This window comes from Oncorhynchus masou, chromosome 18 (assembly GCF_036934945.1).
Source record: "Oncorhynchus masou masou isolate Uvic2021 chromosome 18, UVic_Omas_1.1, whole genome shotgun sequence".
In the NCBI taxonomy this organism is placed as follows: Eukaryota; Metazoa; Chordata; class Actinopteri; order Salmoniformes; family Salmonidae; genus Oncorhynchus; species Oncorhynchus masou.
In genome coordinates, this window is record NC_088229.1 from 3,761,831 (window position 1) to 3,781,287 (window position 19,457).

The following is a 19,457-nucleotide window of genomic DNA, read 5'->3' on the forward strand; positions in this document are numbered from 1 at the left end:
CAGATTGCAGCCCAAATAAATGCTTCACAGAGTTCAAGTAACAGACTCATCTAAACAACTGTTCAGAGGAGACCGTGTGAATCATGGTTGATTGTGGCAAAGAAACCAATACTAAAGGACACCTAGAAGAAGAGACTTGCTTGGGCCAAGAAACATGAGCAATGGACACTAGACCGGTGGAGATCTGTCCTTTGATCTGAGGAGTCCACATTTTGGGTGTTTTGGTTCCAACTGCCGTGTCTTTGTGGCAGGCATTATATGTCAACGGATGATCTCTGCATGTGTTCCCATTGTGAAGCATGGAGGAGGTGTGGGGATGCTTTGCTGGTGACACAGTCAGTGATTTATTTACCACAGCATTCTGCAGCGATACGCCATCCCATCTGGTTTGGGCTTAGTGGGACACTTTTTTTTGTTTTTCAACAGGACAATGACCCAACACCTCCAGGCTGTGTAAGGGCTGTTTGACTAAGAAGAAGAGTGATGGAGTGGTGCATCAGATGACCTGCCTCCACAATCACCTGACCTCAACCAAATTGAAATGGTTTGGGCTGAGTTGGACCGCAGAGTGAAGGGAAAGCAGCCAACAAGTGCTCAGCATATGTGGGAACTCCTTCAAGACTGTTGGAAAAGCATTCCAGGTGAAGCTGGTTGAGAATGCCAAGAGTGTGCAAAGCTGTCATCAAGGCACAGGGTGACTACTTTGAAGAATCTCAAATTATAAAATATATTTATATATTATATATATTTATATTTAACTTCTCTGGGATATGTGGGACGCTAATCCAGCCACAGTGTCTGATTTCAAAAGGCTTAACGGCGAAAGCTCACCTTGCGATTATGTTAGGTCAGCGCCTCGTCACCGAAAAACACACAGCCGTTTTCCAAAGAAGGAGAGGTGTCACAAAACCCAGAAATAGCGTTATAAATATTCACTTACCTTTCATGATCTTCGGGAATGCACGCCCAGGAATCCCAGTCCCACAAATGTTTGTTTTGTTCGATAAAGTCAATCATTTATGTCCAAATACCTCCTTTTTGTAATTCAAATGCACAATGCGCGAGCAATCAGTCCAGACAAAAAGTAAAAGTTATATTACAGTTCATAGAAACATGTCAAACAAAGTATAGAATCAATCTTTAGGATGTTTTTATCATAAATCTTCAATAATGTTTCAACCGGACAATTCCTTTGTCTTTAGAAATGAAAAGGAACTCGGCTCGTTCTCACGGCCGCGCGCCTGATTTAGCTCAAGGCATTCTGCCAGACCTCTTCGTCAAACAGCTCTTATTCGCTCCCCCTTCACAGTAGAAGCCTGAAACAAGGTTGTAAAGACTGTTGACATCTAGTGGAAGCCTTAGGAACTGCAATCGGACCAAATTTACACTATCTTGGATTGGCAATGACTTAAAAAACTACAAACCTCAGATTATCCACTTCCTTTTTCTCAGGTTTTTTGTCTGTCATATGAGTTCTGTTATACTGACAGACATCATTCGAACAGTTTTTTTTTTTTTTTAAACTTCAGAGTGTTTTCTATCCAAATCTACTAATTATAAACATTATTCTAGCTTTTGGGCCTGAGTAGCAGGCTGTTTACTCTGGGCACCTTATTCATCCAAGCTACTCAATACTGCCCCCCTGTCCCAAAGAAGTCAACGCTTTCTTTAGTAACTACATAAACATATGTGTTAATTTATAGTTTTGATGTCTTCACTATTATTCTACAATGTAGAACATTTTACAAATAAAGAAAAACCCTTTGAATGAGTAGCTGTGTCCAAACTTTTGACTGGTACTGTGTGTATATATACATACAGTGCAACACACACGTAAGGGAACCACCATCCACAGGTCCTCTGTCATGTCTTGGAAACGCTGTTTCCTCCCAGCAGCACACACGAGCGACTAAATTGTGTGCCGACAAAACATTTTTAGTAACATTGGAAAAAAAAGTTAAATTGTCCTGATTTTAATTTCCAATTTGTAAGTCGCTCTGGATAAGAGCGTCTGCTAAATGACTTAAATGTAAATGTAATTATTATTTTTTTGCCTCCAAGGGCCTGCCTGCAGAGCTGATGTCTGAAGGTGACGCAGGGGGCCAGCAGACCCTGATGGTGACGGGTTTAACCCCCGAGGAGCTGGCTGTTACCGCTGCAGCCGAGCAGGCAGCACAACACGCTGCTGCTGAGGAGGCTAACGCCCAGGCCATGGCCATACAGGCTGTCCTGCAGGCCGCACAGCACGCTGTCATGAGTGAGTAGACACACACACAGCCCTGGTCCTGGTCATACAGGCTGTGCCACAGACGGCCCTGGTCATCCTGGATTTTTTTTCTCATTTTGTCTGTCATAGTTGAAGTGTACCTATGATGAAAATTACAGGCCTCTCATCTTTTTAAGTGGGAGAACTTGCACAATTAGTGGCTGACTAAATACTTTTTTGCCCCACTGTATATATAATTTCTTTAGGTAATGTTTTTTAATATTACATCAATCAATTAAAAAATCAGCATATCAGCCAGGATGGAAATGAGACTTTAGCACATTTGTGTTTGGGAGCATCACCTGCATTGTGAGAGATGACTGGACCATTGCTCAAGGATAAGACCGGCAGTCAAACTGCAGCAGGGTTCGGCTTAGAGAATGTGAACGAGAAACAGACTAATGACTAGCTAGCCAACTCCGGTAACTGTGTTTTTAGCTATTCTATACACTCAACAAAAAATATGAACTTAACATGTTGGTCTCCCATGTTTTAATGATCTGAAATTAAAGATCCCAGAAATGTATGGGTCACGACAGGGTCGTGTTTCGGAGGACACATGGCTCTCGACCTTAATTTCTAATAATGTGTTTATGTCCCTGTTAGTCCATGTGTTTACATCCTTGTTAGTGAACATTTCTCCTTTGCCAAGATAATCCATCTGACAGGTGTGGCATATCAAGAAGCTGATTTAAACAGCATGCTCATTACACAGGTGCACCTTGTGCTGGGAACAATAAAAGGTCACTAAAATGTGCAGTTTTGTCACACAACACAATGCCATCGACGTCTCAAGTTTTGAGGGAGCGTGCAATTGGCATGTTGTATGTCCACCAGACAGAGAATTGAATATTAATTTATCTTCAATAAGCTGCCTACAACATCAGACCACGTGTAACCACGGCAGCCCAGGACCGCCACATCCGGCTTCTTCACCAGCCGGATCGTCTTGAGACCAGCCACCTGGACAGCTGATGAAACTGCGGGTTTTGCACAACCGAAGAATTTCTGCACAAACCGTCAGAAACCGTCTCAGGGAAATTCCGTGCTGGTCGTCCTCTCCGGGGTCTTGACCAGACTGTAGTTCGATGCTGTAACAGACGTCAGTGGGCAAATGGTCACCTTTGGATGACCACTGACCGGCTGGAGAAGTGTTCTCTAAACGGATGAATCCACGTTTCAACAATACATTCTTTTATCAAACTAGTTATCAAACTAGCAAAAATCACCGATCTGTCTTTCAAGTCTATGAAATGCCTTCTTTTTTAAATTTGTATTTTTTTAACCAATTTAACCATAATCGTGCATAATACACACTCACTAATAGGCTAACTTATTGTAGCAGGTATTATAGAAAATCAACACAGGTCTCAAACAATATCTCAAACCCCCATCCTAGTAAGTAGCCAGCTAATATGTATTTAAAGTTTAGCCAACTTGGCTCTGTTTGCTAGCTACTAAGATACCAAAAAGATGAAAATGAGAACAAGCGGACTTAACTCTAACATTAAAATAAAATATTCCTGCAGTACTGGCGTTTGTAATATCGTGCAAAAACATATATTCAAATTAATAGATGTATCACCCAGCCCTAGTTAGCAGTTTGGTAGATTGTAACAAGTCCCCCCCCCCCCCCCCCTCCAGATGAAGGAGACAGTGGCCAGGAGGGCCAGCACCAAACCACCACCATCCCCATTGTGTTGACTCAGGCTGAGCTGGCAGCCCTGGTGCATCAACAACAACAGCTGCAGGAAGCCCAGGCTCTGGCCCAGGCGGCGGCGGCGGCAGCAGCAGCAGCACAGCACAACCAGGTCAGTCCACCGTTGTTTTGCTTTCTTCATCAGTCTGTCTGTTCGTTTCATTTTCAAGATGATTCGATGCGATTCTAGATATGTCGACTCTTGAACCATACGTCTTAATTTGAAACGATTCTAGATATGTCGACTCTTGAACCATACGTTTTAATTTGAAACGATTCTAGATATGTAGACCTCTTGAACCATACGTTTTAATTTGAAACGGTGCGATGTGATTCGATTCACTAAAGTTTGTTGCATAAACACATTAATTTTCAATTCTAATATATATCACAGCCATGGATGTCACCCCTCATGGAATGGTTCAGACCATTTGGAAGTTGATGGACTTCAATGAGCTTCTCTTACAGTTCGTTCATCGTAGTCTTTTAGCAGGCGCTCTTATCTAGAGACATAATTACTGCGTTCGTCGTAAGATAGCTGGTGGGGCGGTAGAGCTGGTGGGGCGGTAGAGCTGGTGGGGCGGTAGCGCTGGTGGGGCGGTAGCGCTGGTGGGGCGGTAGCGCTGGTGGGGCGGTAGCGCTGGTGGGGCGGTAGCGCTGGTGGGGCGGTAGCGCTGGTGGGGCGGTAGCGCTGGTGGGGCGGTAGCGCTGGGGGTGGGGCGGTAGCGCTGGGGGGGTAGCGCTGGGGGGGGGGTAGCGCTGGGGGGGGGAGGTAGCGCTGGTGGGGGGGTAGCGCTGGTCGGGGGGTAGCTCTGGTGGGGGGTGGAGGGGGTAGCGCTGGTGGGGGGGTAGCGCTGTGCTGGTGGGGAGGTAGCGCTGTGCTGGTGGGGGGGTAGCGCTGGTGGACTAGTAGGGTGATATGTGATCATATAACAGGAGCTGAGTGACTTTGTCTATCGTGAGATGGGGAGAAATCCATCCTCATAGCAGTGATAGGAGAGGTCCATCCTCATAGCAGTGATAGGAGAGGTCCATCCTCATAGCAGTGATAGGAGAGGTCCATCCTCATAGCAGTGATAGGAGAGGTCCACGTGAGGATATGACAGAGCTGAGTGACTTGGTGTATCGAGAGGAGAGGGCTTAGAACTGAGCCCTGGGGGACACCAGTAATGAGAGTACATGGTGCAGACATAGATCCTCTCCACGTCACCTGGTAGGAGAGACCTGCCAGGTGTGATGTAATCCAGGAGTGTGCAGAGCCTGACGCGCCCAAACCTCTTCAACCATGCAGGGAAGGGTAGCAAACGTGATTTGCTTTCTTCGTTATGAAATGATCAACTTTACCCTGTATATCTTAAATACATTTTTTTTTTAAAGACCATTTTAATTACTGATTGCTTCAAGCAAAACTACCACAACTATTGCTGATGGTAAATGTAATATAAACACAGCAGTGATATTGGGTTGTTCAGCTCAATGAATTAAAATGCCTTGATTTGTATGTTGAGTGGAAACTGAGGCGTTTGGGCTGCATGGCCTTCGTCTTTTTATTTTATTTTGGAGGAGCTTTTTCCAATCAACCCCGGATTTGGTCAGCGATACTATACACATTAACAAGTTTATTTTATTTTACCTTTATTTAACTAGGCAAGTCAGTTAAGAACAAATTCTTATTTTCAATGACGGTCTAGGAATGACAGATTTGTACCTTGTCAGCTCGGGGATTTGAACTTGCAACCTTCCGGTTACTAGACCAATGCTCTAACCACTAGGCTACCCTGCCCATCCCCACAAGTGAAATAGTGTAGACATGTTATCAAAATGCAACTCAATGCTATAAGCATCAGAACCACTAGTAAGGTAGTTGTAACCTTTTTTGAACTGTGGTAAGAATAGGAGAGATCTATTTTATACTCCACGAGATCACAGCAAACATGAACCACAGCAGTCTAAACAGCATAATGTCCACTAGATGACAGCGAAGGGACCTCTCATGACCCCACAGGTAAGGAGAGAAATTTAAATGTTCATTTCAACCAGGGTACCTAGTGGCCTGTAGTTTGTAAATCCATATCTTCATTTAAACCAGGGTATTTAGTGGCCTGTAGTTTGTAAATCCATATCTTCATTTAAACCAGGGTATTTAGTGGCCTGTAGTTTGTAAATCCATATCCCCATTTAAACCAGGGTACTTAGTGGCCTGTAGTTTGTAAATCTCCATTTAAACCAGGGTATTTAGTGGCCTGTAGTTTGTAAATCCATATCCCCATTTAAACCAGGGTATTTAGTGGCCTGTAGCTTGTAAATCCAGATCTCCATTTAAACCAGGGTATTTAGTAGTTTGTAAATCCATACCTTCATTTAAACCAGGGTACTTAGTAGTTTGTAAATCCAGATCTCCATTTAAGCCAGGGTACTTAGTGGCCTGTAGTTTGTAAATCCATATCTTCATTTAAACCAGGGTATTTAGTGGTCTGTAGTTTGTAAATCCATACCTTCATTTAAACCAGGGTATTTAGTGGCCTGTATTTTGTAAATCCATACCTTCATTTAAACCAGGGTACTTAGTGGCTGTAGTTTGTAAATCCATATCTTCATTTAAACCAGGGTACTTAGTGGCCTGTAGTTTGTAAATCCATATCTACATTTAAACCAGGGTACTTAGTGGCCTGTAGTTTGTAAATCCATACCTTCATTTAAACCAGGGTACTTAGTGGCCTGTAGTTTGTAAATCCATATCTCCATTTAAACCAGGGTATTTAGTGGCCTGTAGTTTGTAAATCCATACCTTCATTTAAACCAGGGTACTTAGTGGCCTGTAGTTTGTAAATCCATATCCCCATTTAAACCAGGGTACTTAGTGGCCTGTAGTTTGTAAATCCATATCTCCATTTAAACCAGGGTATTTAGTGGCCTGTAGTTTGTAAATCCAGATCTTCATTTAAACCAGGGTATTTAGTGGCCTGTAGTTTGTAAATCCAGATCTTCATTTAAACCAGGGTACTTAGTGGCCTGTAGTTTGTAAATCCATATCCCCATTTAAACCAGGGTATTTAGTGGCCTGTATTTTGTAAATCCATACCTTCATTTAAACCAGGGTACTTAGTGGCTGTAGTTTGTAAATCCATATCTTCATTTAAACCAGGGTATTTAGTGGCCTGTATTTTGTAAATCCATACCTTCATTTAAACCAGGGTATTTAGTGGCTGTAGTTTGTAAATCCAAATCTTCATTTAAACCAGGGTATTTAGTGGCCTGTATTTTGTAAATCCATACCTTCATTTAAACCAGGGTACTTAGTGGCTGTAGTTTGTAAATCCATATCTTCATTTAAACCAGGGTACTTAGTGGCCTGTAGTTTGTAAATCTCCATTTAAACCAGGGTATTTAGTGGCCTGTAGTTTGTAAATCCAGATCTTCATTTAAACCAGGGTACTTAGTGGCCTGTAGTTTGTAAATCTCCATTTAAACCAGGGTACTTAGTGGCCTGTAGTTTGTAAATCCAAACGTTCCCTTTCTTTTTTTTTGCTGTTTAAGAGAAGGTCCCATTTTCTAATTGAGGCCGGAACATAATCAATACCCATAGCTTGTAGGGAGGAGGATTTGTAGTGCCTTTTGCCATGGGTTAGTCTTCATTGGCTACCCGTATGGAGCCGGTTTTGTGTTCCGCTAAGTGGTCTTGACGGTGTCTCTTTGTCCATCCAATGTCGAACACCTTGCGCTGTGGACATTCCAATCTGTCGGTGAACGAGTGGTTTTTGCAGTTCATTCAACGCTTCAACTCGATTCAATTTTAGCTGAGTCAACTGAATACTTATTCCCGTTGCAATATTTCTACAATGTTTGCCCTGGTTACATGTAAACAATGAGCCGTTTGGGTTTTGTGGTCGAGCCAAGTGTTTTGAGAGTCACCCGGAAGATAGCTGTGGATTTATTTTGTCATTTAGGTTAGGGCATCTCTTAAAGGGTAGGGCATCTCTTAAAGGGTAGGGCATCTCTTAAAGGGTAGGGCATCTCTTAAAGGGTAGGGCATCTCTTAAAGGGTAGGGCATCTCTTAAAGGGTAGGGCATCTCTTAAAGGGTAGGGCATCTCTTAAAGGGTAGGACATCTCTTAAAGGGTAGGACATCTCTTAAAGGGTAGGACATCTCTTAAAGGGTATGCCTGGTGGCTCAGTGAAATACTTGGCTTAGAAGTGTATCACTTTGGATGATTCCCTCGATTATTTTGAATTATTCTTTTTTTAGAATGTTTTCTGGTTCTGTGATATATTATCTAACACATTAATGTGTCGTCCCGGCTCTTATAACTGCATCTTTCAGGATCTGAGCGCTGTAACAGCGATTCTCCAATTCAGCAGATTTGACACTGTGGTCTGTTTCTTGATCGCAAATTATGTGGGCTCTTTGGAATTGGCCGTTTTGAAATGTTCTCTTTTAGCAATTTTTTTGGGGGTGGGGGTGAAAGCTGTCTTGCCCTCAGGATGGTATTCCCATCTGTAGGCTTCCTAAGGATTGATGTCATTTTTCGTGATCTCAAGGTCCCCCCCAAAAAATGTGTCGTTATCCTTGCTGTACTCCATAGTTAGTTTGTTATGGTTAATTCTCTTATGGTATTGGTGGAAGGAAATAAACGCATCTTCTCAGCCAGATCAGAACAGGCAAACATTAATATAGCGCCTCCACCACCATATCATCCTGTCAAATAACTGTTGTTTCCAGAGGATCCAAAATCATTTTCCCATTTCCTTAAGTAGAAACCAGGGCAAGAAGGGCTGTAAGCAAGCTCCCAGTTAAGTAGAAACCAGTTTAAGAAGGGCTGTAAGCAAGCTCCCAGTTAAGTAGAAACCAGTTTAAGAAGGGCTGTAAGCAAGCTCCCAGTTAAGTAGAAACCAGTTTAAGAAGGGCTGTAGCAAGCTCCCAGTTAAGTAGAAACCAGGGCAAGGGCTGTAGCAAGCTCCCAGTTAAGTAGAAACCAGTTTAAGAAGGGCTGTAAGCAAGCTCCCAGTTAAGTAGAAACCAGTTTAAGGGCTGTAGCAAGCTTCCAGTTAAGTAGAAACCAGGGCAAGAAGGGCTGTAGCAAGCTCCCAGTTAAGTAGAAGCCAGTTTAAGAAGGGCTGTAAGCAAGTTCCCAGTTAAGGAGAAACCAGCTTAAGAAGGGCTGTAGCAAGCTCCCAGTTAAGTAGAAGCCAGTTTAAGAAGGGCTGTAGCAAGCTCCCAGTTAAGTAGAAACCAGGGCAAGGGCTGTAGCAAGCTCCCAGTTAAGTAGAAACCAGGGCAAGGGCTGTAGCAAGCTCCCAGTTAAGTAGAAACCAGGGCAAGAAGGGCTGTAGCAAGCTCCCAGTTAAGTAGAAGCCAGTTTAAGAAGGGCTGTAAGCAAGCTCCCAGTTAAGTAGAAACCAGGGCAAGAATGGCTGTAGCAAGCTCCCAATTAAGGAGAAACCAGGGCAAGAAGGGCTGTAGCAAGCTCCCAGTTAAGTAGAAGCCAGTTTAAGAAGGGCTGTAAGCAAGCTCCCAGTTAAGGAGAAACCAGCTTAAGAAGGGCTGTAGCAAGCTCCCAGTTAAGTAGAAACCAGGGCAAGAAGGGCTGTAAGCAAGCTCCCAGTTAAGTAGAAACCAGGGCAAGAAGGGCTGTAGCAAGCTCCCAGTTAAGTAGAAGCCAGTTTAAGAAGGGCTGTAAGCAAGCTCCCAGTTAAGGAGAAACCAGTTTAAGGGCTGTAGCAAGCTCCCAGTTAAGTAGAAACCAGGGCAAGAAGGGCTGTAGCAAGCTCCCAGTTAAGTAGAAACCAGGGCAAGAAGGGCTGTAGCAAGCTCCCAGTTAATGAGAAACCAGGGCAAGAAGGGCTGTAGCAAGCTCCCAGTTAAGTAGAAGCCAGTTTAAGAAGGGCTGTAAAGCTCCCAGTTAAGTAGAAACCAGGGCAAGAAGGGCTGTAAAGCTCCCAGTTAAGTAGAAACCAGTTTAAGAAGGACACCGTTGTCAGAATGTTTATTTTGGGGGGGTAGAAAGAAAGTAATTTCAGATGGAAAATAAAATATGAACCAGCGTTTCTTAACGTTTTAATTGATTTTGAGACCGATGCCGGTAACTTTTGGGTCTGTTTGGGGTCCCGCGCACCAATGCACTCATGTTAAACATTTGAACCGGGGGGACCCGATGCGTGCAGGTGAAGCGTTGCGTATTAAATCTATAAATCGATTTGGTTTTTGGTGTTTTTTTTTGTTTTTTTTTCCTTTTTCTGTTTAACACTTTGAACAGATATGTTTTTTTAAAGAAATGTGCTGTGTAAATGAAGTTTGATCTGACCCAGCCCACCGAGGGCCTGGCCCCAGCAGACAGCCTGAACGACCCGGAGTCAGAGAGTAACGGCCAGGAGCTGGCTGCAGCAGTGACCCAGGCGGTGGCCCGGCTAGCCCCAACCTGCACCATGGTGGTGACAAACCCGGGTAAGACTCAGCCCATGATGGTGGCCACCCCTGCTAAGACTCAGCCCATGATGGTGGCCACCCCTGCTAAGACTCAGCCCATGATGGTGGCCACCCCTGCTAAGACTCAGCCCATGATGGTGGCCACCCCTGCTAAGACTCAGCCCATGATAGTGGCCACCCCTGCTAAGACTCAGCCCATGATGGTGGCCACCCCTGCTAAGACTCAGCCCATGATGGTGGCCACCCCTGCTAAGACTCAGCCCATGATGGTGGCCACCCCTGCTAAGACTCAGCCCATGATGGTGGCCACCCCTGCTAAGACTCAGCCCATGATGGTGGCCACCCCTGCTAAGACTCAGCCCATGATGGTGGCCAGCCCGGCTAAGACTCAGCCCATGATGGTGGCCAGCCCGGCTAAGATGCAGGCAGCTGCGACCCTGGCAGAGGTGGCTAACGGCATAGAGTCTGCTGCAGGGGTGAGTGGACTGAACCTTGTCAGAATTGTTGTCATCTGTTGATTGATTGTTAGATGTCTCGGATTTATGTTAACCTCTTGATACTGAAAAATGATTCGTTTTCTTGAGATTTACTGTCTAAGTAGAATATTTTGTTTAAAAAAATATAATATTTTTGACCCTATTTCCAGAGATAGATGTTAAATGATGTTTATTACATTGTCTTCTAATCCTCCAGATTATTACCTTGTCTTCTAATCCTCCAGATTATTACCTTGTCTTGTAATACTCCAGATTATTACCTTCTAATCCTCCAGATTATTACCTTGTCTTCTAGTACTCCAGATTATTACCTTGTCTTCCAGTACTCCAGATTATTACCTTGTCTTCTAGTACTCCAGATTATTACCTTGTCTTCTAGTACTCCAGATTATTACATTGTCTTCTAATCCTCCAGATTATTACCTTGTCTTCTAGTACTCCAAATTATTACATTGTCTTCTAATCCTCCAGATTATTGTCTTCTAGTACTCCAGATTATTACCTTGTCTTGTAGTACTCCAGATTATTACCCTGTCTTCTAATACTCCAGATTATTAACTTGTCTTCTAATACTCCAGATTATTACCTTGTCTTCTAGTACTCCAGATTATTACATTGTCTTCTAATCCTCCAGATTATTACCCTGTCTTCTAATCCTCCAGATTATTACCCTGTCTTCTAATCCTCCAGATTATTACCCTGTCTTCTAATACTCCAGATTAGTACCCTGTCTTCTAATACTCCCATATTGTTTATTTAGAGACAAGGAGCTCCTCCTGTGGTGGCCAAAGCCCCGGTGAAGAAAGACAACCAGTGGTTTGATGTTGGCATTGTCAAAGTGACCAACACCGTGGTCACACACTACTACTTGCCCACTGACGACCAAGCCTCTGTCGATGTAAGACACTCCCACACCACACACACACACCACACATACTACCCGCTGATGACCAGGCATCTGTCGATGTAAGACTATAAAGGCATCAGCATGCTTCAGTTCGGCTGGTGCCTGTACTCACATAATCCCTTATTAAAAGGACCTTGGCTTGAATTATAATAATTTTTTTTAAAGCGCTGATAGTACTTTTTGTCCATTTTTGAGATGCCGTAGCCTGTTTACACTTCCTCAAAATAAATCCGAATTAATCTACGATAACTCATGTCATTCATGTTGATGTTTTTGCAGAGGAGATCTTTGTTGTGATTTTACGTTTTAAGATATTTAGTGCAGTATTTCTCAATGACAAAAATTTGCATGAACGAGTCTTCTCTGGTTGAGTGACAACGACCTTATTGAAGAATCCTTACTGTTGACCAATCACTGACACTGTTGACCAATCACTGACACTGTTGACCAATCACTGACAAATGGGGCATGGACTTCGGCTCCGAACTTCGGCTTGTCACTCAAAAAATTTTGTGTGCCCGAACAGTCGGGAGAAAATGGAAAAATGAAAAAACTTACCGAAGTCCCAAACAAACAAACTTCACAAAATGTTGTCATAATATATGCAGTAACTCTTCCAAAGCGTTCCTGCTGGGAAGCAGACGCCTTAACAACAAGGCTGCTGTTCTTTCACATGCTCACTCATCCTCTCCTTTTCAAAACACTTCTGACCTTCTCGTCCAATATTTTGAGGAGGCGAGAAAGAGAGAACGCGTAGAATCCATTGCGTTTGGTTTATTTTGTGCTTTTCGAATATATATATGCACACGCACACCTTAGCAGACACTTTTATCCTCAGTCATTTACAGTACATTAAGTGCATACATTTTTAATATAGGGGTGTGGTCCCTGCTGGGAAAAAAATGTAACTATTTGCCCCAGCAATGCTTTATAATGAGTTAAAGATGGAAGTAAATGAAAAGCATAGGTAAAGATGGAAAATGATTACCTCAACTGTGCTGACGGACATAGACAATATATCCAGAGAGACATGATACATTGATGTCTCTCTGGAAGGAGATCCTCGCCCTGAGCTCATCTACTTTATATTGTCCAGGAACGTTAGTGAGTAATATACTCTGAAGTGCACGCCAACTTCTTCCTCTTCTCCTGCGTTTTGGATGAATAGAGCTTGCCTCAGATTTACTAGAGGGTGCTGACGGACATGGTCGCTCTGTTTCTAGCTCCTAGACAACTTTACAGTTTTATTATTGTTATGATTATTTTTTAATTATTTGTTCTTACATTATTTCCTGTATTACCTACAACATTAAAATTAACTTTCGGACATTAGATTGGCGGTCATTCACCAGAAATTCAAGCCGAAATTCCACCATCTAAGCTCGGGTCCTTTGTTTGAAATTTCTACCGGTGGCTGTATTCATCCCGGGGCAAGAAGGTGGCAGGCACACCATCCACCACTTCAGACTATATTAACTATACTACTATTTAATATACTATGTATAAAGTAGATGAGCTCAGGGCGAGGATCTCCTTCCAGAGAGACATGTCGTGTGTGTGTGTGTGTGTAACTGAACTTGTCCTGTTCTTGCAGGATGACTCTGGGGCGATCCCAGACTACAGTCAGATGAGGAAGATGGATCTCCAGCCTGGAACGGCCTATAAATTCAGAGTGGCCGGGATCAACACCTGTGGCCGGGGGAACTTCTCAGAGGTCTCGGCCTTCAAGACGTGTCTACCAGGCTTCCCCGGAGCTCCCTGTGCTATCAAGATCAGCAAGGTAACACATTTGCGTTTTTACACAACAAATATGAAGGCAACATGCGCAGTGTTGGTCCCGCGCTTCATGAGCTGAAATAAAAGATCCCAGAAAAAGCTTATTTCTCTCAAATGTTGTGCACAAATTTGTTTACATCCTTGTTAGTGAGTATTTATCTTTTGCCAAGATAATCCTTCCGTTTGACAGGTGTGGCATATCAAGAAGCTGATTAAACGGCATGGTCATTGCACAGGTGCACCTTGTGCTGGGAACAATAAAAGACCACTCTGAAATGTTTTGTGCAAATTTGTCACACATCACAATGCCACAGATGTCTCAAGTTTTAAGGGAGCGTGCAATTGTCATGTTCACCAGAGTTGTTGCCAGAGAATTGAATGTTCATTTCTCTACCATAAGCCGTCTCCAACATCGTTTTAGAGAATTTGGCAGTACGTCCATCGGCCTCACAACCGCAGACCACGTGTAACCACGGCAACCCAGGACCTCTACATCCGGCTTCTTCACCTGCGAAATCGTCTGAGCCACCCGGACAGCTGATGAAACTGGGGGTTTGCAAAACCGAAGAATTTCTGCACAAACTGTCAGAACCCGTCTCAGGGAAGCTCATCTGCATGCTCGTACGTCCTCAACAGGGCAAATGCTCACCTTCGATGGCCACTGGCTGTATGAAGTTGCTGGATATTGGCGGGAACTGGAACGCGCTGTCGAAGTCTGCTCGTCACAGATGAATCCCGGTTTCAACTGTTCCAGGAAGATGGCGTCGTGAGTGCGAGCGGTTTGTTGATGTAAATGCTGTGAACAGAATTCCCCATGGTGGGGTTATGCTACAGACAATGAACACAATTGTATTTTTTCAATGGCAACTTGTATGCACAGTGATACCGTGAAGAGATCCTGAGGTCCATTGTCGTGCCATTCATCCACCGTCATCACAGAAACACTAACAATATCCCGAGGTCCTTCATCCATCACCTCATGTTTCAGCATGATAATACACGGCCCCATGTCACATGGATCTGGACACAATTCCTGAAAGCTGAAAATGTCCCAGTTCTTCCATGGCCTGCATACTCACCAGACATGTCACCCAATGAGCATGTTTGGGATGCTCTGGATCAACATGTACGACAGTGTGTTCCACTTCCCGCCCAATATCCAGCAACTTCACACAGCCGTTGAAGAGGAGTGGGACAACATTCCACAGACCACAATCAACAGCCTGATCAACTCGATGTGAAGGAGATGTGTCACGCTGCATGAGGCTAATGGTCACACCAGATACTGACTGGTTTTCTGATCCACGACCCTACCTTTTTTAATTTACGGTATCCGTGACCAGATTCATATCTGTATTCCCAGTCATGTGAAATCCATAGATTAGGGCCTAATAAATATATTTAAATTGGCTGATTTCCTTATGAACTGTAACTCAGTGAAGTCTTTGAAGTTGTTGCATGGTGTTTTATAGTTTTGTTCAGTGTAATTTATTTAACCACGAAAGTTGTTTAAAAAAAAACGTGTTTTTGAGCGTCCTTTGCCCAGGGAGCGTTATTTTCATTTTAATGTTTTATTTTGTTTCTTTGAATTTGTGTTCAAAACTCAGAACATGCCATGTCAGAGGTCAGTAATGCTACATTCGTTTCACTGGAATTTAAAGTTTGTCTCCCTTCCCCTCCTCTCTCTCTCCCCACTCTTCCCCTCTTCCCTCTCTCCCCTCTTCCTCCTCTCTCTCCCCCACTCCTCCCCTCTTCCCTCTCTCTCCCCACTCCTCCCCTCTTCCCTCTCTCTCTTCCCTCTCTCTCTCCCCTCTTCCCCCTCTCTCTCCCCTCTTCCCCCTCTTCCCCCTCTCTCTCCCCTCTTCCCCCTCTCTCTCCCCTCTTCCCTCTCTCTCTCCCCTCTTCCCTCCCTCTCTCCCCTCTTCCCCCTCTCTCTCCCCCTCTCTCTCTCTCTCCCCTCTCTCTCCCCTCTCTCTCTTCTCTCCCTCTCTCTCTCCCCTCTTCCCCCTCTCTCTCCCCTCTTCCCCCTCTCTCTCCCCTCTTCCCCCTCTCTCTCCCCTCTTCCCCCTCTCTCTCCCCTCTTCCCTCTCTCTCTCCCCTCTTCCCCCTCTCTCTCTCCCCTCTTCCCTCTTCCCTCTTCCCTCTCCCTCTTCTCTCCCTCTCTCTCTCCCCTCTTCCCTCTCTCTCTTCTCCCTCTCTCTATCCCCTCTTCCCTCTCTCTCTCCCCTCTTCCCTCTCTCTCTCCCCCCTCTTCCCTCTCTCTCTCTCCCCTCTTCTCTCTCTCTCTCTCTCTCTCTCCCCTCTTCCCTCTCTCTCTCTCCTCTCTCCCCTCTTCCCTCTCTCTCTCCCCTCTTCCCTCTCTCTCTCCTCTTCCCTCTCTTCTCTCCCTCTCTCTCCCCCTCTTCCCTCTCTCTCTTCTCTCCCTCTCTCTCCCCCTCTTCCCTCTCTCTCTCTCCCCTCTTCTCTCTCTCTCTCTCTCTCTCTCTCTCTCTCTCTCTCTCTCTCTCTCTCTCTCTCTTCCCTCTCTCTCTCTCTCCCTCCTCTTCCCTCTCTCTCTCTCCCCCCTCTTCCCTCTCTCTCTCTCCCCTCTTCTCTCTCTCTCTCCCCTCTCTCTCTCTCCCCTCTTCCCTCTCTCTCTCTCCCCTCTTCCCTCTCTCTCCTCCCTCTCTCCCCTCAGAGCCCAGACGGCGCCCACCTGACCTGGGAGCCTCCGTCGGTCACATCTGGTAAGATCATTGAGTACTCGGTGTACCTGGCCATCCAGAGCGCCCAGAGCGGGGAGCAGGCCAAGCCCACCACCACCACCACCCCAGCCCAGCTGGCTTTCATGCGAGTGTTCTGTGGGCCCAACCCTTCCTGCCTGGTGCAGTCGTCCAGCCTCTCCAACGCACACATAGACTACACCACCAAGCCTGCCATCATCTTCCGTATCGCAGCCCGCAACGAGAAAGGTTACGGTCCTGCCACGCAGGTCAGGTGGCTCCAAGGTACGGAACGCTAAGGGAACCTCCTCTGGCTCTAAAGTGTTGGAATTGTGTCACTAATTCCTCATTGTGTATGTATTTTGTGCTGCTCTTAAGTGAAACAGAGCTCCCATTGATCTCAAAGGGAATTAATTCCCTGTATCAATCAATACATATGAAGGAAGGTTGAAATTTTATTATACCATAGGACTCTGGTTATTTCTAATGGAACAAATCCAAACTTGACTTGTGTTGACCTTGATATATTGAAATGAAGATGGATGGACCCCATACCAACATCCATACTTCATCTTTCCTTTAAAAACAACGTCCATACTTCATCTTTCCTTTAAAAATAAAAAACGCTAACGTGTTTGCCACCTTTACTCTGACAAGTTTTTAAAGCGTCTTTGAGATTTTCATTTTAATGAAATGTGCTATAATAAAATATATTATTACAATCCTATGTCCTCTCCCTGTAGAGATAGGTAAAGATGGCGTTGCAGCTAAACCAACTGCTAAGAGACCAGGCTCCTCACCTGACATGTGAGTACCATTCATCCCCCCCTCTCTCTATTTCTCTCTGTTTCTCCTCTGTCTCTCTCTCTGTGTCTCTCTCTCTCTCTCTGTCTCTTATCCACATGAAATAATAGGTTATTTAACTATACATTCCTAAAAATAAAAAATAAAAATGGTATGAATTTATTTGAACAAAGTACTTGAGTAGTCAGTTGTGACCCCTGTCATAATTCTTAACTTTACGCTCAACTTCTAACGCTCCACTACGATATTTTGGTATTTGTTTAATTAGTCCGCTGTTGATACAGTCTGAAACGCTTTGCATGTCAGCAATTAACTTTTCAAGATATCAAACAAAAACACCAAGCTCGGTACGATGCGTTTTGCCTCATACCGGCTGTATTTCTGCAAGAGTTTCTGATCAAGATCTTAGATCAACATGAAATGACTCGATACAACATCACTTCAAAGATGCGCACAAATTTTTTATTTATTATAACATTCAACACGGGTGAACCTTAAACTCTCCACTTTTATTCTGGTCTTGACTCTCAGCTCCACTCGTAACGCTCTCTCGTGACTCTTTTAACAGCCCCCCGTCTATGTTCATCTGTTGAATCGTGTTGTTTCTCTCCTTTTAGGAAAGCTGCCGGTCCTAAGAAGGCCAGATCAGACCAGTAAAGGGAGTTTCCTTCTTCTCCCCTTGTTGTCCATGATGACTATTACTGAACTGAATACAACACCCCTCAACCAGCCCCCAACAAGACCCCTCACCAACTATCTACAATATCCTTGCCTCAACCTCAGGCCCACAAACCTGGACCCAGACCGGCCCACAAACCTGGACCCAGACCCATCATTCTCAAAATGGATACAAAAAAAAAAACAGATGAAAATAATTCCAGAGCCCTCATCACTCGAGGTTGTGGTGCCACGGACACCTTGTTTCCAACCTCGTGTTCTTTATTGGTTTATTACTGATCTTCTGTTTAAAACGGTTGAAAGCACACAAATTACATTTTTCTTGGCTTTTTTTTATTTTATTTTTAATGATTTTCGGTGAAATCAACAACAACAAAAAAAATACAAAAAAAACCACTGTGGAGTTTTAACTGTAGTTGCTAGCTAGTTTTTTTTCGTCTCTGTCCCAGGCTTTTCTCCATCCCGGTTTAACAACACGAGCAATTACACGGCACAAATAGCTGTGTATGTCCGATGTCATTTGCGCTTCGGTTGATTGGTCACATGTAGAAGGATCAGATGGTTGCAACAGAAGAACACAGCATCATCGCGTTGCCATGGGGAGGAAAACACCAATGGGAAAACAGACAGCACTTGGGGAGGACAAGAGGGGGGAGTCGTCGTCGTCATCATCATCATCAATCGATTTAAGACTTCATATTTGTCCTGGCTTTCGTCTTGCTTTGTGACATCACTGTGTTCACAGGGAGTAAAAAGAGAACAAGTGTTTCAATCAAGTAAAGAACGGGAAGTGTTTGTTTTGGTGTAGGTTTTAGGAGACTACTTTAATTCTCTAGTCTGTTTCCTTTCGTTGGAGGGTGTGTGGACACTGGCTGACTGCCAACCAGGGTGAAAAGTACAATGTTTTGTTTTTTTACAGCCTTATCCGACAGGTAATTTGACACTTATTTCAGAATTGGTGGTCTAATGAACCGTTAAATAAGGACTTTTGTTACTTGCTCTGCTGCGGAAGATGAGAGAACAGAAACGAAAGATTTGACTGAAAGAAAGAGGCGAGTGGATGTTTTTTTGTTTATACTTTCAGTAAAAAAAAAAAAAAAATGAATTAAAGGAATTGATTTGCAGAAGGAAAGCTTACTTTTCACCTGTCCTCCTCGTCGTCTCAACCTGTCGATAGTCCACGGAATGCATTTGTTGACAGCTATGGAATTCAGAAGGTTCTTTTTGTTCCAAGCCTTGTTTTTTTAGAGTTCTGAGAATTAACTGGGATATTTTCTGCCCCTCCCCCCCCCCTCCCCAAAATGCGGACAAACTGTTGATATTGATAACCATTCACATTACTTTTGGTGTATTGTTGTTGTTGTTATTATTATTATTTGCTTTACATATGTTTAGGTATGCAAGTATGTGTGTAATGTTTTCCATGTAGTTGGCATGTATTTTTGAAACAGAGCATTTTATTTACCGAGAGGTGGGAAATGTTTCGTAATGAAGAATGATTGAATGGTGCAGCAGCAAACAGGGTTTGAGCTCAGTTGTAAATTAGTTCCTTCCTTCACGTAGCAAGTAAAGTTTAAAAAAAATAAAATATAATAAAAAATAATCTCTTTTTTATATAATTATCTGTAACAAAAAATGTTTTTACATGTTTGTCATCTTGGTTGCTTTATGTCTTGATATATATAAAAAAAAAAACTGAAAATG

General features: G+C 43.9%; 1 protein-coding gene across 1 annotated transcript in view; it reads left to right on the forward strand.

The window, feature by feature from the left end:
* hcfc1b (host cell factor C1b) overlaps positions 1-19,457 on the forward strand; it is a 55,626-nt gene extending 36,169 nt beyond the window's left edge. The window contains 8 exon segments of the mRNA XM_064922018.1: positions 2,062-2,257; positions 3,911-4,077; positions 10,272-10,865; positions 11,647-11,784; positions 13,388-13,573; positions 16,247-16,556; positions 17,015-17,078; positions 17,693-19,457. Coding sequence (XP_064778090.1) covers positions 2,062-2,257; positions 3,911-4,077; positions 10,272-10,865; positions 11,647-11,784; positions 13,388-13,573; positions 16,247-16,556; positions 17,015-17,078; positions 17,693-17,732 — 1,695 coding nt within the window. The 3' untranslated portion in view covers positions 17,733-19,457.